We start from the raw sequence: 21,647 nt of genomic DNA, 5'->3' as shown, positions 1-21,647 counted from the left end.
CGATTGTACTTTGTTTTTTCTATCGTTACTAATAATGCAAAAAAAAATGAATCTTAGTGTTTAACATGCAGAACTAAATGCTTTTGTATAACTTTATGAGTCCAGCACATTTAAAGCTGTGAAAAGGGGTATAATTTAATTTTAAATTGATTTCATTGAATTTCTCCATTGAAACCATAAAATTTTTGAACTCGATGACGTCATCACTGGTTGCTTCGGGATTGTTTACCCTTTTCGTGCTACTAACCTAACCAAATCCCTTCATCTGCCAGACCTTTACTTTACGTCATTGAATTTAAATCCCTATAGTGAGCAGACGTTACACGGGACAGCTTCGCATTTTGGCAAATTCCCCCGCGACACAAACTGTGTCTCAGCATGTAATGCATTATCCCGACCAAGTTAAGTGGATGAATCTGAAAACAACCATAGCAGACAGATAAGAACTCAGCAACAATATCTAACAATGTTGTTCTTTAATACTAAGTACATAGTAAAGATTAATATATTCAAAACGAAAAAGTCATTTATATTACTTTGTACTGCTATCTACACAAAATTGTTTTTTTAAGAAATTAGCGTCCCACGTTAGCGCTTTCGACATCTGTTGACTTTAGTCTACCACCAACGATCAAGTAGGGTGATTAATTACACTGAATTCTCACTTAATTTGCGAACAACTGCCTCACTTGCAAAAATACAGCAAAAAAAGTCCATTTTTGTGCGCTCTATAGGCCAAACAAGTGTCTATGCATTATCATAGCCATTCTATATTCATAACCATATCAACAGCGGCACTGGGACGCCTGGCTTCTGAACTGCACTCTATCTATTTAAAAGTCAGTCCGATATCGTCGAGTTACATGTACTATTAAAAAAAACAATTGTTGGCGATCGGTGGCGGCCACTGGTCAACATGGCCCATTTGTAACAGGGTGTATGCAGAGCAAAATCGTGAACGGCTTATCTCAGACCGGAGCTCAACGAAGCACCATTCACCGATCGCATGGCCGCAATCAACATAAATATTACCACACCTCAGCTGAATGTGTTACGAAAGCTCAAATGTTGAAAACAAACTTTATCGGCTCGCTTTTTTTAATTATGAAATTCTCTCTATCTACTTATTCCAGAACTTTGCGAGGAACTGGCCCTGGCTAATAACATCCGGGACTTTTCGGATAATCACGAAGAGTTGGAGGATGGTTTTGACGATACGATTACCTACAGCGTCAAGTATTTGGGTAACACTACAATCCCTACCCCTCGATCAGATAATTCTACGGCCGACGCGGTGAAACGAATCATAGCTTCTGCCAAAGGTATGTAATAATGTTTGAATCAAAGTTTCAATTTCTACTAACCAATTGCTATCAACAGGAAACAAAAAGTTGCAGCGAGTAACCCTTTCCATCTCGCCGAAGGGAATCGAAATGCAGGATCCTGCTACGGGAGAAACACTCCTGCAGGTGTCCATCTACAACATCTCCTACTGCTCGGCAGACGCTGCGCACGATCACGTGTTTGCCTTTGTCGGAACCACGTCCAATCCGGAGACTGAAATTAAGGAGATGTGCTTCCGGAAGGCGGCCGAAGAGGTGGAGCTCGAAGGACCGCTCGTGTGCTATGCCTATCTGTGTCAGAAGCGCAAAATGGCTCAAACCGTCACGCTCACTGTGGCCCGCAGTTTCGAGAGGGCCTATCAGATTTGGCAAAACAAGCAATTCCATGCCGAGCGAAAGAGAAAGGAGCTGGAAAAACTGAACGCTTGCAATCGAGCGGAAAGTAGTGGCACCAGCAGTCATTACAGCCAACGGAAAACGACGGGGTCGACGGACGAAGCCGATAGTCGAAGTTTACTTATCGATTTCAACTCGGATCTTACGGCAGAGATTTGCTCTAAAGATCATCGCGATTTATTGCAGAATACTTGGGTGAGTGGAAGATCGTTAAACGATGGCAGGTGGGATGCCTACATAATAATTGAGATATTCATCATTGCAGGTATCATTTGACGATGATCAATCATCACAAGAATTCTTCGCAGTGCCAAATCTGAATGCTACTAATGGTTGGAGCCGGAGAGCAATTTGCTCAAACTAAATTTGATTTTTCGGAACTTTGTTTTTGGATTCTAAATGATCAATATTTTGTTAGTGATAAGGGAAATCTTCGGATACCCATTTTTAAATAATTATGAAATTTGCGCCGCTTCAAATAATTGTGATAAATTTTTTTATGACCTGCGCTTTCAAATAAATGTAAAGAAAGGATATGGTTTTCATGCTACCGGAGAAACGTTCGATGTAGTTTTATCCCACTAGGTCCGGTATAAGGTACAAAATGTTCCAGGAAAATTAATACTGTATAAAACACTCATGAAATGTTTTGAGTTGTTGATCTAAACTCCAATTATCGCAGAGAACGTGCGAATTGAGTCTAGTTAATCTGATTCATACAATACTTTTGACGTCTACTTGAATGAGTCATCTCATGTATCCAGGTCCGCAGCGTGCGATGGGCCGGGTTGGCCCTCGTCAAGGGCCAGCCTTAAAGGGGCGCTGAAATCTTGATCGGTTTTAAAAAAAAATAAGTGAGGATAAATTAAAAATGAGTTAGGATAGGTGCGCCATTTGAGATTTTGATTGAAATGCGAAAGCGCTCGAAATTCATTGTGGGTCTCAAATTTCTAAGACCAGCAGCTGTTTCGTTCGACTTTGTGTCAGCACTTTCTCGAGCTGTTATATTTGGCGACCTATCAAGAGAAAAATTTTATAAGGAATCTCATCTGTCAATAGTTTTTATGAAAAGTAACGGATTTCCCCACATGGGTCGCAGTCTCCTTGAGCCAAGAGTGTGTGAAGAAGTGTCGTGGTGGGTGGCGTAGTTCACTTTTGTATTTCTACGCAAACGAGTGCTTAGAAAGTTTTTTAAGCTATTTCACCTTCATGATTTTCTACACACTTACCGCACCGGATCTTATTGCTACAATGGCCCATTTTGTTGTGTTTAGTGAAAAACATGACGCGCCGTATAAACTGCAGATGGCAGACAAATCTCGTTAAAGAAAAAGCTGACTTTCTCGTTGAACGTCTCCCGATATAAGTTTGAAGGGGCGTACAATTTTGTCCCGTCTTGTGCAATTGCCCTCACTGGAGAAAGGAGTCCTTGAAACTATTAACCCCTTCACACCATACATGATCAACTCGAATCGGTGACTACATTGTCGATCTCAACAGCATGAACGGACATAAAGATGCGGTAATTCTTCATAAAACACAACTTTCGAGATGTATTACGGCTGAATATTTCTGCATCAGTTTTTTAGAAATCCTTAGAATACTTAGTTGATTATCTTTAATCCGAAGGATCAGAAATATGGTTCAATCGAATTGAATGTGTATGATTTTGAAAGGAAGGTCGGAGTCTTCGGCAACGCATGTTGAATTCGAAGAAAGAGACATAAATTGTGGGAGATACACGCAGGTTTTTTTACGCGGTTTTTTACGAGGGTTTTTACGCAGATTTTCTAATTAACGCAGATTTTCCAATTAACGCGGTTTTTGCAAAAATATTCTAAGTCCTTTTGAATGCAAAAGACTTAGAATATTTTCGGAAAGATGGAAGAGACGCGTCTGGAAGACTCCTTATGGCCCGCACCCCAACAATATGGGTATTTTCGAAATGGTCTTGAAAAGTAGGTGCCAGAAATTGATTTTTGACGCCATTTTGAAATCAAAGATGGCGACTTCATGTTTAGCGAAATTCGCTATATCCAAATCAATATGGATATTTTCGGAATGGTCTTGAAGAGTAGGTGCCAGAAATTGAATTTTGACGCCATTTTGAAATCAAAGATGGCAACTTCCGGTTTAGCGAAATTCGCTATAACCCAATCATTATGGGTATTTTCGGAATGGTCTTGAAGACTAGGTGCCAAAAATTGATTTTTGACGCTATTTTGAAATCAAAGATGGCGACTTCCGGTTTAACGAAATTCGCTATAACTCAATCAATATGCATATTTTCGGAATGGTCTTGACGAGTAGGTGCCAGTTATGCGAAGGATTTACTTCGATTCGTATTAAAGTTCGACAGAGAATGCGCTAAAATTGCTAACGAAAAAAGCAGTTTTTTCCACACCGTGTTATAAAAATAAATCTTCATAAAAATTTATCAGCTTATGTAGAATGTTACAGTACTGTTGATTGATTTTTATGAAGATCTTACACACGGTGTGGAAAAAACTGCTGTTTTCGTTTTCGATTTTTGCCCATTCTCTGTTCAACCTTAATCGTTTTGGCCCTTATTGCGGGTATCACTTCGCGGTGTAAACGAAGTGATCAACACCCTATTCCGGGTGTCACCTTCGTGATAAAATGTGTAGAGTTCATTCGAAGTGACAACTTGAATGCACAGTTTATAGAGAACAGTTGCGCAAAGAGTGAAGTCCAAAAAAGTCTACCTATCGAGCACAATTGGAATCCATTTCTGATACCTCTGCAGCAAAGCTGGATTCTAATTTTGCTCGATAGGTAGACTTTTTTGGCTTCACTTTCTGCACACTCTTTGCGTACCTTTATACTAAGGCCTTTGCTTGAATGAACTCGGTATTATTATGAACGTCACGTCACGATCACTTTGTCGAAAAAAATGACACTACCTGTGTATTTTTTCCACCATCATTTTCAAAGGTGAAACAGTCACTTAAAATGAAGAGAGTTTAAAATTTGAATTTTGTTTTGCTTTTTTTTATTATTACTTTGAAATATTTTATGCTGTTTAACCAGAAATAGACAAACAAGAGAAAATTTGTGTGATTTGTAGATTTTAGGTTGAAGAATCCTGAAGTAGTTAGGGGAGGCCGGTTTGCTTGATTAATTGATATTTATTTGCGACCTGTTTTTGGCTTGGGATGTACGACAATTCCGATTCTGCAGAGATCTGTTTTATTTCTCTAAGCGGTGATCAATTTCCATGCTACCTGTTTTCCCAGGCAGTCGTAGACATGTACGTACAGCCGGAATAACGCGGATAATTGGGGGCGTTGTAGAAATCCCATAGCTTATGGGATTTGAACTAATTGGGGCTGTGGCCGTATATTTCATCTGCGCAAACATTTAGCGCCATACTTTCTTTGGCAAAGTTGTCGTGCTTACATAGACCTACAATTAAGAGTAATTGAATATCCAATTAGTTAAGAACTGTGCCGCCAGGGGTGCTTTAAAAGAGAGTAAATAATTCGAACCTCTCGTCGTGAATTGATTTAACATGAAATTGAAATTGAAACACTGACTATTTTGAAAGGATATGGCTCAGGATGATTTATCCAGAAAGTCAAGAGCTTCTGGATGGTGGAAATAATAACTCGGAATTGTCCCACCAGATTAGACCAATGCGAATGCAAATGTTCAACTAATGTTAAAACATTCTTTATTTCAAAAACGAGATTATTTAGACGGGTACTGTCTTCAGTAAAGTTACTCGAGAAATCAAAGACTATCAGATGATGACAGATTCGTTTGCGATACTCTCACTAGGTGGCGCTAGTGAGCGTACTAGCTTGCAGCACATTATAGAATATGATACATCTCAAAACTCTAATAACGTAGAAAGCAGTGGCGTAGTAAGAAAATTTTTCGGGGGGGGGGGATATGAAATTTTTTTGTATATATATGAAAAAATGTTCAAAAACATTCTGAGCAGGAAAAAAATGTTCAAAACCAACAACTCAGGGAACGGGTTTGGGTAGTCAAGGTAGGAAAGCTAGCTGTTGGTATAAAATTAATGCTCTTCCCCTACGAGGACAATCTGGGCGGCAAACTTCCGACTGTCTAATTTACTGAGCCCTTCAGTTCCCTTGTGCAATTCAGTACCATTCCTAGTTGAGCTTCCGACTGGTACGCGAACTACTCGGTCTAGTCCCCGACCATAGATCTAGCTTACTCCGACGAAAAGTTCCCCGGCGAGAGAAGTTCGAAAGTGAGCCAACCAGCCAGGTGCTGCGGTCAGTTCGGCGATTCCGGTAGAGTAGGGCATCCGGTTTGCTGGAGCCCCGGCGCGGCTGGTGGTGTATCGTTGCAATCTACGCAGTCTCGTTCCCGGCAGTGAATCGGACTGTACGCTGACGGTGAGGTCCCAGACGAAAGAAGTTCTCCCGATACCTCCCGATACCGATTTGGTTCAGTACTACAACTTCTTGAGCCCTTTGGCTCCGTGACCGGTGCCATTTAGCACCGCAACTCCTTTAAGCCCTTTAGTTCTCTTCTTGGGCCATTTGGCACTACTTCCTTGATGATCCATTCAGCACCTCGACTTGTTCGCGAACAACTCGGTCTATTCCCTGACGATGGACCTGACCTACTCCGACAGAGAATTCCCCGGCGAGAGAAGTTCTCCCGAGATCGAGCTAATCAGCTAGGTGCCGAGGTCAGTTCGGTGATTCTGGTGAAGCAGGGTGTCCGGTGCACTGGTGCGCCGATGACCCGCGACTAGTGGTGTCTCGTCGCTGTCTACTCAGTCTAATCCCCAGCGGTGAATCTAGCTTACGCTAACGGAGAGTTCCCTGGCGAAAAAAGTTCTCCCAATATCTATTCTTCTTTTGTTTTCGCTATTTTTCTGTCGAAGCAACCGGTGGGGTGCCGTGGTCGGTCTGACGAATCCGCATGGAGCGTGACGTCCGGTTCGCTGGCGTTTCGACGACTCATACTCGCTGCTCTGTTGCAGTCTACTCGACCAGTCCTCGGCGGTGAATCTAGCTTATTCCTGCGGAGAGTTCCCTGGCGGTGATTGCTCTCCCGAAACCGTTGTTCGATGTCCATTCCATTGTAAGTCGGTCGTGACCTACATCAGCGGTTCTCAACCTTTTTCGTACCACGGACTTCTTAGATATCACACTGGGTTGCTACGGACCCCCATAGATAAACATCAATTTTGTATGCTATCAATATGTTATTTTCAATTTGTTAGGAAACATGACGTGAAATTTCAATATGCACTCGGAAAATATATTTTTCTTCGCGGACTCCCAGCAATGACTTCGCGGCCCCCTAGGGGTCCGCGGACCCCAGATTGAGAATCACTGATCTACATCATATCTCTGTTTACTGCGTTCCACGTCTTTACGTCGCTTGTCATTCTGTAGGCTACATTATCCGGGTTGATGTCCGGTCCTCCCGTTTTAAGTAGCTCCCTGTACGTCACTTCAAACCTCGGACATTCAAAGACTCTCCTCGGACATTCAAAGACTTCAAACCTCGGACATTCAAAGACGCTCCGGTGTCTCCTCGACGATCTCACACTCCAAGCACAGTGTTGACGTTGCGTACCCACACCGATGAAGATACTCCTTAAGCAACCGTGGCTCGGTAGGAGCTGTTTCAGGTGGAAGGCCATCTCTCCGTGCTTTCTATTGACCCACGCCGACAGGTTTCGATGAGCCGGTAGGTCCACTTTCCTTTCTCCGTATTGTCCCATTCCTGCTGCCATGTCACCATCGAATCGATTCTCATCATTTTCCTCACGATTCTGGCGTTTCATTGTTTGTAGCACTTGATATCCTCCGTCAGGATGATGCAGATGGGGATCATCTCGGCGACAAGGCATACTGCCTCCGGTACGCAATCGCAACTCGTACGACCAGCAGTCGAAGCGTCCTGTTCAGTTTTTCGCGGTTTCGTTGTCTCCGTCACCGACACCTCCATTTCTTCAAGTGTCTCACCGTTAGTGACACATCGTCCACGAAACCAACGATTTTCACTTTCCTGGGAAGCCGCAGTGTTAAGACCCCATCGTACATCCCATTTCAAAGTGTTGGACAGAGAATGGAGCCCTGTGGAACGCCCGCTGTGACTCGCATTGCCTATTGCCCGTTTGTTTGTCTGGTACAGCAGTGCTCTACTCTGAAAGTAGCTCTTCAGGATCAGGCTCATTCTTTTATGCCACGCTGCGGCATTGGTCTATTCGAGGCTGGATGGCTCGGTGACTTCCCACACTTTGGCAGCAACATCAGTTTCTGCACCTTCCTCATTTCGGGGATTACCATCATCTAAAGACTTCAGCAGTAGCATCCTGAACATGTCCGGATATGCCAGGATCGCTGCTTTCAGTGCCACGGTTGGTATTCCATCCGGACCGGGGGTTTTCTTTTATTTTAGTCACATCGACGCTTCTTTGAGCTCGTCGTTAGTCACTTACCACTCGGTTGTGTTACCTCCTTCTTCTTCGCAGTACGGTGTCGGTGACCAGGTAGTTGAATCGTGTTTCGGGAAGAGACCCTCAACGATTATCTTTATCTTACCCGGGTATATTTCAGCTGGTGTCGACGGACCCTCGTCTTCGTCATGACGACTCAGTACGCGTCACCCAGGGATTGGCGTTTATTTCACAGCACAGCTGCTTATTGCAATTGGCTTGCTAAGCTTGATCTCCCGTACCTACCTTCTCGAAATGTCGCTTGCGCTCCTCTCTCACTCTCCGATCTTACGCTCTAAGCCCGCCTTCTGGATCTAAGACAAGCTGCGTGTAGCGTACTGAGCTACTCATTTAACCCGTAAGCTGCATGCCGTCTACTGCATGGCCCTAGTTTTCATGACATTGTAACGTCACAAGCCGTCACAATCCTTCTTGTTAGATCAGCCGCATCAACGTACTTGATTCCGTTGTTCGCCGAAGTAACTCAACAAAGAGGTCTTCGTTAAAGGCTTTCGTCTTCCACTTTAGCTTGCGGCCCGACCTTCTTCGTGCTGCAGCAGGGTTCCATTGGCCGATGCGGTAGCGAATCGCCCGGTGGTCTCTATGGGGATACTTCTCTCAAACTCTCCAGTCCATGTTCGCCGTCAGTCAAGGACTACAGAATGTGGCGAAATTTCTCTCGGTACCAATATCCGTTTCGTGAACCTATAAGCTCCCAGCTCCTCGCTTCGCCGCGATCTACTTGTTATAGTCCTCGGCGGTTGAGCTAGCCTCCACGACGTGCCGCCAGGTAGGTGTCGAGTCTGCAGTCTTTCACTACAAGGAAATATTTTCACAAAATAACTTTTGCAAATGAACCTTTGAGAATTTCATTTAAAATATTAGGCATATTTTTGTTTAACATATTGATTTTCTTCAAAATTCTCCAAAATATTTCGGGGGGGGGGGGGTTTCGTCCCCAAAACCCCCCCCGCTACTACGCCACTGGTAGAAAGATAGTGTTTTCGGTAAAGTTCTAGAGGAGGACCCTTCATCTGTAGAAGCTTATAACTGAATTCGAATTCCAAACTCAACACGTCGTCTCTTTGTTATTCTAGTCTCTTTAGTCAAGGGCTACCCGATTATGGACAAATAAAATTGAAATAGATTCGCCAGGCGGCGCTAGTGAGCTTGCACTATTTTTCAAATTCTATTTCTCGAGATCATGACAATTTAGAAGCGTGGTGACTTAGGCAATATTCATCAACGGGTCGAGTGCCATCGGACGGCGAATAGGTAATTTCAGAATTCAACCTCTGGACGGAGCTAGTGAGAATACAACTTCCAGTACATGTTAAATGATGTTTTATCTCGAAAGTTTAATAATTTAGGAAAATGACGTTTTCTGTAAAGTTTCTAAGGACGACAACAGCTGTTTGATAACACAATGATTAAATTGGATATCACCCACTAGGTGGCGCTAGTGAGCATACATTTTTTTATTTCAGTATCTCAAACTTCTGGTAATTTAGAAGGGTTGTGTCTTCAGCAAAATTGTTGGGGGGTCGGTGATGATTTGGAACTGCGGTTGCATTTGACAACTGAGCGCGTGATCACGACATGATTTTAGCTGCAGTGATAATTTTGGGTAAAAAATCACAAGTCAAAATGATCAGCCATGATTGCAATGTGATTTTCTTCGTATATCAATTATCATTATAGTATGTAGAGGGGTGTCTACGAGCCAAAGTGATTCAAAGTGTTTCTTTTTGGGAAAGAGCTTTATTTTGAAGGAATAGCTATTGGCAGATGAAAATTAATGGTTTTGTACATTTTCAATCCTCAAGGGGGTCCGTCGATGAATCAAAATGGAATTTTTTTCAACTTTCTGGGATTTAGTTTTATAAGGGAGGGAGGAGGGAAAGGTGAACGGATGATTAAAGCAAATCCCAACGTCTCAAGCCGTGATTTAGCTAAAAAGATCGGCATGTCGCAGAGCTACGTCCAGAATGCAAAGAAGAGAGCTGGACTACATACATACAAGGTACAGAACTTCCCAAACCGCGATGAGCGGCAACAATCGACGGCTAAAACTCGGGCACGGAAGCTCTACGAGAAGATGCTGACTAAATATGGCTGTTGTGTGATGGACGACGAAACGTATATAAAAGCCGATTTTAAGCAAATTTCGGGGTTGGAGTTTTTCACCGGCAAGAGCAAGTTCTATGTGGACGACAAATTTAAGAAGAAGAAAATGTCGAAGTTCGCCTCCAAATATTTCATTTGGCAGGCCATCTGCTCTTGCGGACTGAGGAGTGAGCCTTTCGTGACAAAGGGCACAGTAAATGGCGAGATCTACAAATCTGAGTGCTTCGAAAAGCGCCTTTTGCCGTTCTTGCAATAGCACGACGAAGCTCCGCTATTTTGGCCAGATTTGGCATCATGCCACTATTCTAAAAGTGTCCTGGAGTGGTATGAGGTCAATTCTGTCCATTTTGTTCCAAAGGACATGAATCCGCCAAACTGTCCGGAGCTGCACCCGGTGGAGCAGTACTGGGCAATGATGAAGCGGGAACTTCGGAAGAGCAAGAAGACAGTCAAAGACGAGAAGGACATGTTAAGAAAATGGAAAAAACTGAGAAACTGGTACCGGATGACACTGTAAAGACTTTGATGGAGGGCATCAAGCGAAAATGCGTTCAATTTTACATTCTAGGCTCCATCGATTATTTTTTCTTTTTTTTTTGAAATAAATATATGTGTTGAGGCAGGATCGTGGTTTCCGGCGAAATTCGTTTTATCGGGTTCACAGACAGGCAACAGACGGAAGCACCACCGAGCCGAACCGACAATCATGAGCGGGAAATAAAGAAACAGTAGGCTCTACGCACTAGTAACACTTCGGGATACTTTATTATACGATATAATTTCGATCTTGTCTACTCAACGGTTTGACTAGGAAAGAGGCAATTTATTTCACTGCTATCGCCTATTTAACCTACGTTACTTTTTAATTCAAATACTTTCTTACATGCTAATTTTATGGCAAGTGAACTGACAGCACTGACAGCATTCGGTCTACTCTCTATTGCCGACAGTGTTGAGAACTGTCAATATGTATAAAACTACCCTAAAATTTTGGTTTGATTTTAAACATTATAAGAAAATTGGCGTGAGATTTTCGGTGTCGCAATAATTTCGTGTTCGCCCTTTATTTAAAGGCAAACTGTTGGCGGTTGTAAATCATTAGTTTTGGACATTTGCAATGGACAAGGGTCGCCGCGCCAACACTTTTAGGTAAAAATAGTAAGCGCACTAGCGTGACGCCGGCGTTTTACCTGAAATCGGCGGAGCGGCGCACACCTCTAGATGGGTGTTCGCCGATGAAACAACGATCAGTTGCATATTGAAGGAAATGTTGGAAGTTGAAAATCAACGGTCATGGTCATTTGCAATGCACATGGGGGTTCGCCAATGTGCCAAAAATCAACTTTATGGGAATGAGTTCTGCGTTGAAAGGCAGGTTGTTGGCTGTTTTAAATAAAGAGTTTTGGACATTACCAATGCACAGGATAGTCCGTCGATGAATCAAAATGGAGAATTTTTGAACCTTATGAGAATAATTTTATATTGAAAGGCAATCATTGAACAGTTTTGTCATTTCCACGGCAAATCATCATTTTTAATGTACATAGTTTTGGTAATTTTCAATGCACATATTTTACTCTCTTGACATACTCCATTTTGGAGTAATCTGAGTTAGATATGCTAAGTTATTGGCTTATCGGTATATTCGGCTTGACTACTGAGATATAGCGTAACACGATTGTGACAAGCGCCAATCTCTTGAGTGAACGAGTTGTGCTGTTTTGATACAACAAAAAAAAACAATGCTAGGACATATAAAGCAAGCATTGAATCTATGATCTTTTGGCTTGCTAGAAATATTCATAGGTTCATATTTTGAAAGCAAAACGTTTCCCACCATAGTTTTCGCTGCTCCATAGGTTGACATGTGTTTTTGCAAATGATCGAATATATTTCCTTTAGAGATTTCCACTATTTTGGGAGGTATGCTAAAAGGTAGTGACAGATTGTGAAAAACGAATATAGTCTTTTCGTTTCATGGCGTGTCAACAATAACATTGTTTAATTGATATCTATTGACATTAAATTGTTAATGAAACAATCATTAATTCATTCATTCAAAAGACTGAAAATTATAAAAAATTTGAGTTACAAAACCATCATTCTTTAACCTAATATTACTGATACCGCATGAAAAAGTTTCTATTTTGACACATTGGCGGATCCCCATGTGCATTGAAAATGTCCAAAACTATTAATTTACAACTGCCAACAACTTTTCTTCAATAAGTCTTTTCCTTGCTAATCACCATAAAAAGCAATGAAAAACACCTATTTTGAATTCATACACAGTTGCGTTTCGGCTTCGCCTCATCAGAAACCGACACTAACTTATTGTTGGAATAGATTAGCGCCGGTTTGACGCAAATCCCTTAAAACTAAAACACACTTTGTGTTTCAATCGAACGACTGATCAAACGTGATGTCCCGTCCGAGCAGAAGTTCTGTTTATGCCAATGAGACACAGTGAAGCCGAAACTTGTCTTGGCTTAGCAGGCCTATATAGGACCTAAGGTTATTCCGAACATCATCTCACTGTCGCTCTCACTTCACGGTGTTCATTTTAATCACTTCACTGTAGGTGACAACGGTAATAGGTAGAAACAAGTGATGTGTAGGTCAAGTGAAAGTGAACGTGTAAGTGAGAACGGTAATAAGGGCCTTTATTTTTTAATTTCAACGTATTGTAGAAACAGAAAAGATCCACGGCTCCGTTATGCATACATATTGAGCCGTGATAAATAAACCAATAAAAAAACTCCAAATGCTTGATGCTATGCAAAGATTCTCCGTAAAGGGAAAATTTGGACCATACCAAATTTGTTCATGGAACGGACAATATCCGATTGTTTTTCAATTACGAAATTAAAGGGGCAAAACTTAAAAAATGTTCTCCTTTTTTTGGAATCTACCCAATAACAGAATGAACAGTGGCTTTGTTAGTTTTCATGGTAGGTTTTTATGTTGTCTGGAAAACAGTTGCTGTCTGTTACAGTAGTAAGTCCCCCTTTTTGTTCATATCCATCGTAAAAGTAAACTGTATTAGTCCGGTCTTCTTCTGGGACGTCTGCATATAGAACACTGAACGGATTGAGCGAACAAACAAAGCAGTTATTAAGACATTTTATTTCAGAACTTTTCGATGTTAATCCAGCCAATCGAATTGCTTCAGTATGCTATATCATAATCGTAGGATACTTGATAATCTTTTACAGATAAAAAAAGATCGATTATCCTCACGTGGCCGGCTGTTGAGTTTGTACTTTGCCTATTTCGGTTTTAAATTTCGCTATCGTCTCTCGTGCTAGTTTCAGCTTGTCTTTTAGTAAAGCTATCTCCGATTTTACTTTACCTTTCGTTTCGATGATATTTTCCAGCGACTGTACTTTTTTGTCTTCGACTGAAACAAAATTAATTGTAGATTCAAACACAGTGTGGTAAGAAATACAAACTCACAATCAGTATCATGCTTCCAAGAGCCACCGGTTAGCGGCTGCACGTTGGTCAGCAGCTGCTGCATCAGCTGCGTTGGTTCCTGAAACACAATCTCCTCGTACTGTTCGGAAACTAGCACCTTCTTTCCCTCCAACTGGTTGGAAACTTCTCCATCCAGAACCGGCGATTGGAAAAGTTTCAGAATGTGATACATTGTAACTGGTCGTTCGGTTGGATCATGAAAGTGAATTTTTATCACAATTTCAAATTCTCCCCAGCCGGTTTCGGTTACCTCGAAGGGGGGCTTCGTTACGACTCGGTTCGGGTTGACATAGCTTTCGTGCAGCTTGAAGTGGATCTTTTTTACGTACGTGGACATGTCCTCATTGCGATACGGCTTCACATACACTGTCCACTGATGAGTGTGGCCGTCCTCTTCACGTTTCTTGCCAAAGGACCGGGCTATGTTACCGTACACCAGGGGTTTGACGATGGTGAGTCCCTGTTGGTTGAAAAGTGGAAGATTAATTTATAACAGTTATTGAAACTTAATTAGGAATTCGTTCAACAAAATAATCGAAAGCATACCTTAACACGGCCACCGGAATCCGGTCCAAAATCAGTGGAAATGTTCATATTATTCGGCGCCAATTCTTGTGCATAAAGTTGTGACCAAAATGCTATACCGGCAAGAGCTTTTTGAGACTAGCAAGTACTTTTACATTCCTTGATCCAAGGTATAGCTCAAAGTAACAAGTAACGATGTGACTAATAAATTACAATTACAGACTGCAACTTATTTTGCTTCGTTGATGCAAATATGCAATTTTGAGATATTTTTTGGAATTGAATTCGATCATGAATCGACCAAAGGGCCGTAGTCGCAATGATATCGAATCGAGAAAAATAGCTTTGAAAATTCGGTTCAGAAAATTAAATCGTATTTTAACAGTGTTTGCATACTGCGCCTTCAAATGTATTGAAACACTTTGAAACAATATTAGTTTTCGGAAGCATAACTAAAATGTTTTATATAATAACGTTTTCGTTGATAAAATTGAAAACAGATTATTTCGCCGAGTGTTGTTATGAAATGTTGATTAGGCCATTTTTGAGTCGCCCTCTTGTTTTGACGACTCTCAATTTCGCCCTGCAGTGTCGCCAAAAAACAAAAATCAAATGTGGCTTTCGCCGTGCTCGCTGGAGGGGAAAATTTGTTATTCCCCCTGGGCGTAACAAGCACTTGGTTTTTGTTTAGGGCGAGTCTGTTTACGGACCTTGTAAACAATGATGCTGTCAATTTCGCCTGTATACACTCCTTAGAAATGCAGAGGCGTAACCCGCCTGGCTTTTTGTTTACAGTCGAAAGTCGGATCCGCCGTTTTGTTTTTTATTGATTTTCATGAAGTGTGAAATATTTATAAATGAGTTTTTATATTTTTTATAAAGTATTTTTACTCCTCTTTCAGATATTAATCAAATCTCTGTTTGTGTACATTTGTTAGTTTCGCCCATTTGTCGGATCACGATCGAATTGTATTGTTTATGTTTTTCGGCAAATGCAGGGATGCCAGATGGTCAGTGTTTATGATACTAATTGCCTGTGTAACGACAAGACGATATATAGATAGCGCTACACGACAGGTCTGGTGAAAAGAGATTATAACTAGAGCACTTTAGTTAGAGTGTGGCCAAGAGACCATGACGTATCCAAACGAACATGAAATTTGACGTATTTCTATTGTGTATACGTCAAATTCCATGTTCGTTTGAATACGTCATGGCCTCTTGGCCACACTCTAACTAGAGTGCTCTAATTATAACTACTAGAGAGGCAAAGCGCTACTGTCTCCATGTATTCACGGACTGAAACATGGGGCCTCGCTCTAGCATGTTGTATCCAAGACGGTGATGTGACGTCATATTTTCGTAGCCAACATAAGAACTTTGCGTAACAAAACGAACGAAATTAATTTTAAATACAAGCGAGGAGCACTTTAGTTTACATAAAATCTTTTGTTTACAGCTACTATTGTTTGTTGATGACATTTTAAGCGATTTTGACGTTGTCAAACTGACCCCCATCGATCGGTGGAAAAGCGATGTTGCCGATTGTCAAACTCTGTATGTAGAGATAGGGATGCCAGTTACCTGGATGTATCCCATTACTTTGACATGTGTGTACCCGGGGCAAAAGGTGTCAAACTAATGGGCGTAGCATGAGTGAGAGCGAGATGATAAATTTTTAGTGGTAGCAGCGACATGCGACCTCTAGTAGTTATAATCTCTTTTGTCTGGTGAGAATAAAAGATTATAAAAAGCCCACTGAGACGTCCAAAAAATTGTTTCAAAATCGTTCAACACGGGTCCAACGATGGACGTTTGTTGAACGGTTATTTGGACGATGTCCAAATTGGTCCAACGAACGTCCTTCATTGGACGATTTTGAGACCAACCGTTCTTAGAGGGAGAGATTATAACTACTAGAGGTCGCATGTCGCTGTTACCCAGTGAGCAAATTTTCTGGCAGAAACCGCTCTGCTAGATTTCTGTAAGTCTTGGTTTGGCAGCCCTGCCAGATTTCTGCGCGTATCCTGTCGGGTTAGTTGAGCTAGGGCAAACATGGTTTCGCTCGCGTTTTCCGGCAAATTTTGACAGGAACCGAGCAAAACCCTGACATAACTCGGACATAAAATGTGCAAAGATCCTGGCAATTCTTACCTGGTAGAATTTAGCACGAATCGAGCAAAACATCTGACAAAGATGTGGCAGGAAGCGTGCAGAGATCTTGGCCGTACATTTCTGACTGGATTCTGGATAAAAGCGAGCGGCATCGGTTGGTTTAACCGCTTCTGTCAGAAACGGTTGTTGCGTTTGAGCGAATTCGTTGCCAGAATTCTCGCACAAAATGCTCGCAGAAACTCTGTCAGCATCAATTTCGCTTTCCTCAACTTTTGCTTGCCACGCTGACCGGGAACATCCAGCCCATTATGACTAGATCACTCTAGTTAGAGTGTGGCCAAGCGGCCATGACGTATCCAAACGAAAATGGAATTTGACGTATACACAATAGAAATACGTCAAATTTCATGTTCGTTTGGATACGTCATGGCCTCTTGGCCACACTCTAACTAGAGTCGAAGACTGCATATCAAGAAGACTGGCAACTCTGTCCGGAATCTGGAGACAGTAACAGCAACGCCACTTGCGGGTAAAGGTGGTACTTCCCATAGTGATGTACACACATATACACTTTTACATTAAGCTTCCTACCTTCCTCCTGTAGAGGCGCTGGAACCTCTGTCGCTCTTCGTTTGTATGGAGGAAGGAAAGAGATATCAGTCTTCTTAATATGTAGTCTTCGCTAGTGCTCTAATTATGACTGCACTCGCATGCCATCTGATGATCGACGTTCAGCGTAAGGTCGCGAATATATTGCCATAATTTGACTAGTACCAATAATGACAAGTAGTTGGCGTATCGAGCGCATAAGTGTCATGTTTAAAAACGTTATTCACCACTGTCCCACGTGCGGCTTATCAGTTTGTTGACAAAGTTTTTGCCGGGCCCTTTTCGAACCTTATTATTTTGTAAAAGTTCTTGCAATGCTTCGCACTAGATCGGTGCTACTTTCTTCGATTAGGCATAAGCATGGTAAAACGCATTGGGTAAATATATGAAATTCGTACATTGTCAGCAAATAATAACTATGGTTTTAATTCTTAGTCACAAATCAACAAGAAGCAGTTCACCAAAGATCGAGCATTAGACAATTTCGATGATTTCTATGGCCAGGTATTCGGAAATCGTTGGAAGAGCATCCGGGTGGCTCTGTTGACCGAACACAAGTATATGGCGATGGTGAATCAATTCGGTGATACGGAAAAAACTATTGCCTCTTTAGTGGCGGATGGCGCTATCAATGTAAGAGATATTTACAATGCCAAAAAGCAGTTCTTGACCGATGGAAACAAAGATATGTTTTCCGATGACAAAGTCTTTAAATTAGAGCAAACAATTGAATCGTTTGTCGAAAATCAACAACGGCAGGAAGTTGATCGGTTGTATAATAATGACGCCCCAGAAATAATGACTCGAAGTCCTGAGCTGAATGAAGAACAACCTTCAGTAGACTACAAAAAATCTTTAAATCAAACCCTGCAGGACAACACAGAGATGGATTTTCAGCGACTGATAGATCCTAACTTGGGGACGTCGGCTCTGCACGAATTCGTTCCTGCGACTAAATTAAAGGGTATGGAGGACTTTGTTCTCGAATCTGAGCACTATAAATATTATAGCAATAATGCGGATTTTCCGATCAACATCGAAATGGACAACCACTTTGAGATCCCTGAATATTTAAATATCTTTTCTTATGAAAGAGGAAACGTTTCCGACTTTCGATCTCCCCGAAGTTGCTCTACGGGAGTTCTCTCGCATTTTCTACTAGACGGAGCTTCTATACTTCCCGCTTTGGCATTGGACGTTCAGCCTGGCGATCGAGTTCTGGATGCATGTGCAGCTCCGGGAGGAAAGTCACTGCTGCTATTACAAACTCTGCGGCCCGGGACTCTAGTTTGTAATGATGTGCAGGAAAGTCGCGTAAATCGAATAAAGAAATTGATGCACAGCTATTTTTACGATTTTGGTGACAGCAGGAAAAAAGAACGATGCTTCATTACACAGTCGGACGCACGTGATTTGCAGGAGTATGAAATGTACGATCGCATTTTAGTGGATGTACCCTGTACTACCGATCGGCACTCGCTTATGGAGAACGATAACAATATTTTTAAGCCAAGCAGAGTTAAAGAACGTCTTCGGTTACCGGAACTGCAGGCTGGTATTTTAGCAAACTGTTTGAAGCTCCTAAGACCTGGGGGAACGCTAGTGTATTCGACATGTAGTCTTAGTCCGGTACAAAATGACGGTGTAGTGCATATGGCTCTAACCAATGTCTTTAATGACACGGGAATGACGGTGACGATAAAGTATGTAATCAGGTATTTCTTCAAGAAACAGTGTTTATTTCTTTCTTTTTCCAGAGATTTGAGTTTAGTGATGCAGCCATTCTCGGATACATACAAATTCGCTCATTCAAATACGCTGAAATACGGTCAGTTGGTGTTGCCGTTTCTGCCGGCTAATTTCGGACCTATGTATTTTTGCAAACTAGTGCGAACAAATTAGTAATATTTTTTATTAAGTTTTCATGTTGTTTTTGTACAATAAACAGTAAGAAGTCAAAAGCATCACATTCTCATTTTTTTCTTCTTCGGTTTGGTAGCTATTGTTGCTGGTGCCTTGAATACAGTGCTGTAAGAAAAAATGTTATTGGAATACAGAAACATGAACAAAGCAAAACACTCACTGGCACGTTGTACAGATCGGGCTAAATTTGCAGAAAATCGACAAACACACCGAACACACATAGCCAATGTCGATAAGCTCCCGATGGCAAAAGCAAGCTGCCCGGTAATCCACTTTGACCGGAGGAGGAAGCACCAGCTTGCAACGCATCTGAGGTTCCGGCAGAAAGACCCACTGGAACAAGGAACGAGTATGTTAAATTGCCGGTTTTTTCCAAGAGTGAATAATTTACCAATAGATATTGCAAGAATCCGTCCAACTGGGGCAGCTTCAGGTATTGACCTCCCGTGATGTCGCAGCCCTGTTGAAGAAGACTTAGTGGTTTATCCAAAGCGCAAACGTCTAATGTTACGGCTTGCTTTTGTGCAGTGAAAAATACGTTCATGTATGTCATGTACTGAGAAGCGCATTCGTTGCTTCCAGTTACTACCAGAATGCGAGAATTGATTTTTACTCCTGGCGGTTTGTTGCGGTTGATCTAGAGAATAAATCATTTTATTAGTACTTGTAGAGAACTAGAATAAGAAGATATTACTCTAGCGATGTAGCATAGAGCCATTGCCATACTGCCTGCTAGAAGTGACTCGGCGGGGGCCGTCAACCGCGGAGCTTCACTGATCACTTTTGCCAGCTTCTGTTTGATGGTTTTCTCCACTAAAGTGAACACTTCAAACTGACCGTCAACCTGGCGAATTTCCAGTGGTTTTCCAGGCGTTGGGTAGAGAAATTCACTGACAAAATAAGAATTTACTGATTACAACAAAAAGCGAACATACGGACACTTACGTTGCATGATGATGGCATGAAAGTACAGCCAGTTTGTTCTGGGCTTTCTGCATTAGATGCGCATTGGCAAAAGCGACGATTGAATCCAGACATTGTGTCAAGTGATGCGGATTTGTGCGAAAGATTTGCTGAGATGGATTGGTGTCCAGTACAATAACCAGCAAACTGGCATCTTTATTTTCTGGAATTATAGCAATTATCGTGATTCAAAAGCGTATTATAAATTGAATTCAAACAGCACTTACCATCCATATCAATGTTGCAAAATTGTAAACAATTCGATTGAACATAAAATGTCAAAGTAATTCACCTCTGTTCTGCTATTATGGCTGCATCAGCGTAGAAGGGTAGGACAGCCGCTATGGCTGCGTCAGTGTGATAGGGTTGCTGAACAGGCTTATCACTATTTTTCAAAGAAAATCTGGCTGTTCATCTAAAAACGTCTGGCAAAATCTGGCACTTGACAGTCATCGAAATTTGGTATACATTTTAGTTTTTATAGATCATTTATAGCATCAATGGATTTTTGTATAATTTGTGACATTATTACCCAAATTTCCAACATGTGTGTAGCAGCTTCTAAAACTTAAAGGTCTTTTTGTCTGGAAGCTGCCAAAAACTCTGGTTGTGCCAGATAAATTTGGCATAATGACATCCCTGTTGCTGAATTTTTATATTACGAAATAATCCAATAAACTTGTTTTATGTGATACAGTCTTCATAATTTAAAAAAAAAATATGTTTGTTTCAAGTTGCGTAAAATGTATTGCAACGAAAAGTTGAAATATGCCAAATATAGCGCAATAGTTGAAGTTGACGCGAAAGCTTTTTACATTTCGTATAAAAGAAATTATAGAATTCGCTCAAACTTTCAAGATTTTTCCAAGGCCTCGGAGGTCAATGTCTGTGTGTGTGTATATATGTAACGGACAAATTCTCATTCGTGTTTCTCAGCAATGGCTGAGCCAATCTTATCCAAACCAATTTTAAATGAAAGAACTAAAAAACAGTATTTACGCTATTAATTTGTTTTTGATTCTGATGTTTAGTTTCCAAGATATGAATGTTTGAATGCGTAAAAATGGCGTTTTTTGCAGTTTTTTTAAAATTATCTGCCGAAATTGACAATATAGATTAACAGTTTATATGTTTTTAGACAGCTTTAACGAATACCTTTCGAACAAGCTATAGATTGTTGAAATCGGACTATTATCAAAAGAGATATTTAACATTAAATGCGGACGACAGATTTTTATCATTTCCCGTTGCCAGAAATATGACCAAAACATGTAATCTATTATTAACGCCAAAACGGCTTATTTTAGGTCAATAGTATCTTCGGAGAATTTAATGGAGGTAATATGCCCTTTCTTTTGGTATTGTGCTTTTGCTGATTAATCCCCCTATGAGTGAGATATTTTCACAAATTTTCTTGGAAGTGATTATATCGAAATGATGCCTTCTGCAAATTTGTAGTTCTTACTTTTGCGAATAACTTTACTGAAGATTTCAAATATCTATTTTGAATACTTTAAAAGTTATGGCTTGTTGTTTGTGGATTACTCTTTGTCGCCTAATAATTGTTCAATATAGTAATAATCCATTGAAATAAGCTAAACATTATTTCGATAAAACGAATTTTGTATTTCATTTTACTATTTACAACCGCTAGAAATAATCACCGAACACTTCCAAGTTGTCTGGAAAGAACTTGATAACTTATTAGTGCAAAA

The 21,647-nt window shown here is 41.1% G+C and overlaps 4 protein-coding genes across 5 annotated transcripts in view; 2 read left to right on the top strand and 2 right to left on the bottom strand.

The window, feature by feature from the left end:
- LOC131681238 (low density lipoprotein receptor adapter protein 1-B-like) overlaps positions 1–4,877 on the top strand; it is a 54,714-nt gene extending 49,837 nt beyond the window's left edge. The window contains exons 2-4 of one of the 2 annotated variants that reach the window (XM_058961947.1): positions 1,134–1,322; positions 1,381–1,934; positions 2,036–4,877. In XM_058961947.1, the coding sequence (XP_058817930.1) occupies positions 1,134–1,322; positions 1,381–1,934; positions 2,036–2,059 (767 nt within the window). In that variant the 3' untranslated portion in view covers positions 2,060–4,877. Of the gene's footprint in view, positions 1–1,133; positions 1,323–1,380; positions 1,935–2,004 lie in introns of both variants that reach the window. The other variant, XM_058961946.1, reaches the window with a different exon arrangement.
- An 8,556-nt stretch (positions 4,878–13,433) lies between these two features.
- On the bottom strand, positions 13,434–14,590 carry LOC131681240 (YEATS domain-containing protein 4). The gene is made up of 3 exons (XM_058961950.1): positions 14,344–14,590; positions 13,777–14,257; positions 13,434–13,720 (listed from the first exon to the last, which is right to left on the bottom strand). Exons 1-3 carry the CDS (start codon positions 14,389–14,391, stop codon positions 13,557–13,559), a joined length of 693 nt encoding a protein of 230 aa, XP_058817933.1. The 5' UTR covers positions 14,392–14,590; the 3' UTR covers positions 13,434–13,556.
- Positions 14,591–17,279: 2,689 nt separating this feature from the next.
- On the top strand, positions 17,280–18,948 carry LOC131681237 (5-methylcytosine rRNA methyltransferase NSUN4). Its single transcript, XM_058961945.1, has 3 exons — positions 17,280–17,423; positions 17,482–18,749; positions 18,804–18,948. Exons 1-3 carry the CDS (start codon positions 17,361–17,363, stop codon positions 18,946–18,948), a joined length of 1,476 nt encoding a protein of 491 aa, XP_058817928.1. The 5' UTR covers positions 17,280–17,360.
- On the bottom strand, positions 18,937–20,201 carry LOC131681239 (general transcription factor IIH subunit 3). The gene is made up of 6 exons (XM_058961949.1): positions 20,160–20,201; positions 19,915–20,095; positions 19,664–19,859; positions 19,361–19,606; positions 19,130–19,302; positions 18,937–19,074 (listed from the first exon to the last, which is right to left on the bottom strand). The coding sequence occupies exons 1-6, from the start codon at positions 20,164–20,166 to the stop codon at positions 19,011–19,013; spliced, it is 867 nt and encodes a 288-aa protein (XP_058817932.1). The 5' UTR covers positions 20,167–20,201; the 3' UTR covers positions 18,937–19,010.
- Between the last annotated feature and the right edge of the window lie 1,446 nt (positions 20,202–21,647).

Source organism: Topomyia yanbarensis, chromosome 2 (assembly GCF_030247195.1).
Source record: "Topomyia yanbarensis strain Yona2022 chromosome 2, ASM3024719v1, whole genome shotgun sequence".
Taxonomy (NCBI): Eukaryota; Metazoa; Arthropoda; class Insecta; order Diptera; family Culicidae; genus Topomyia; species Topomyia yanbarensis.
This window is presented reverse-complemented; position numbering and strand designations above follow the sequence as displayed.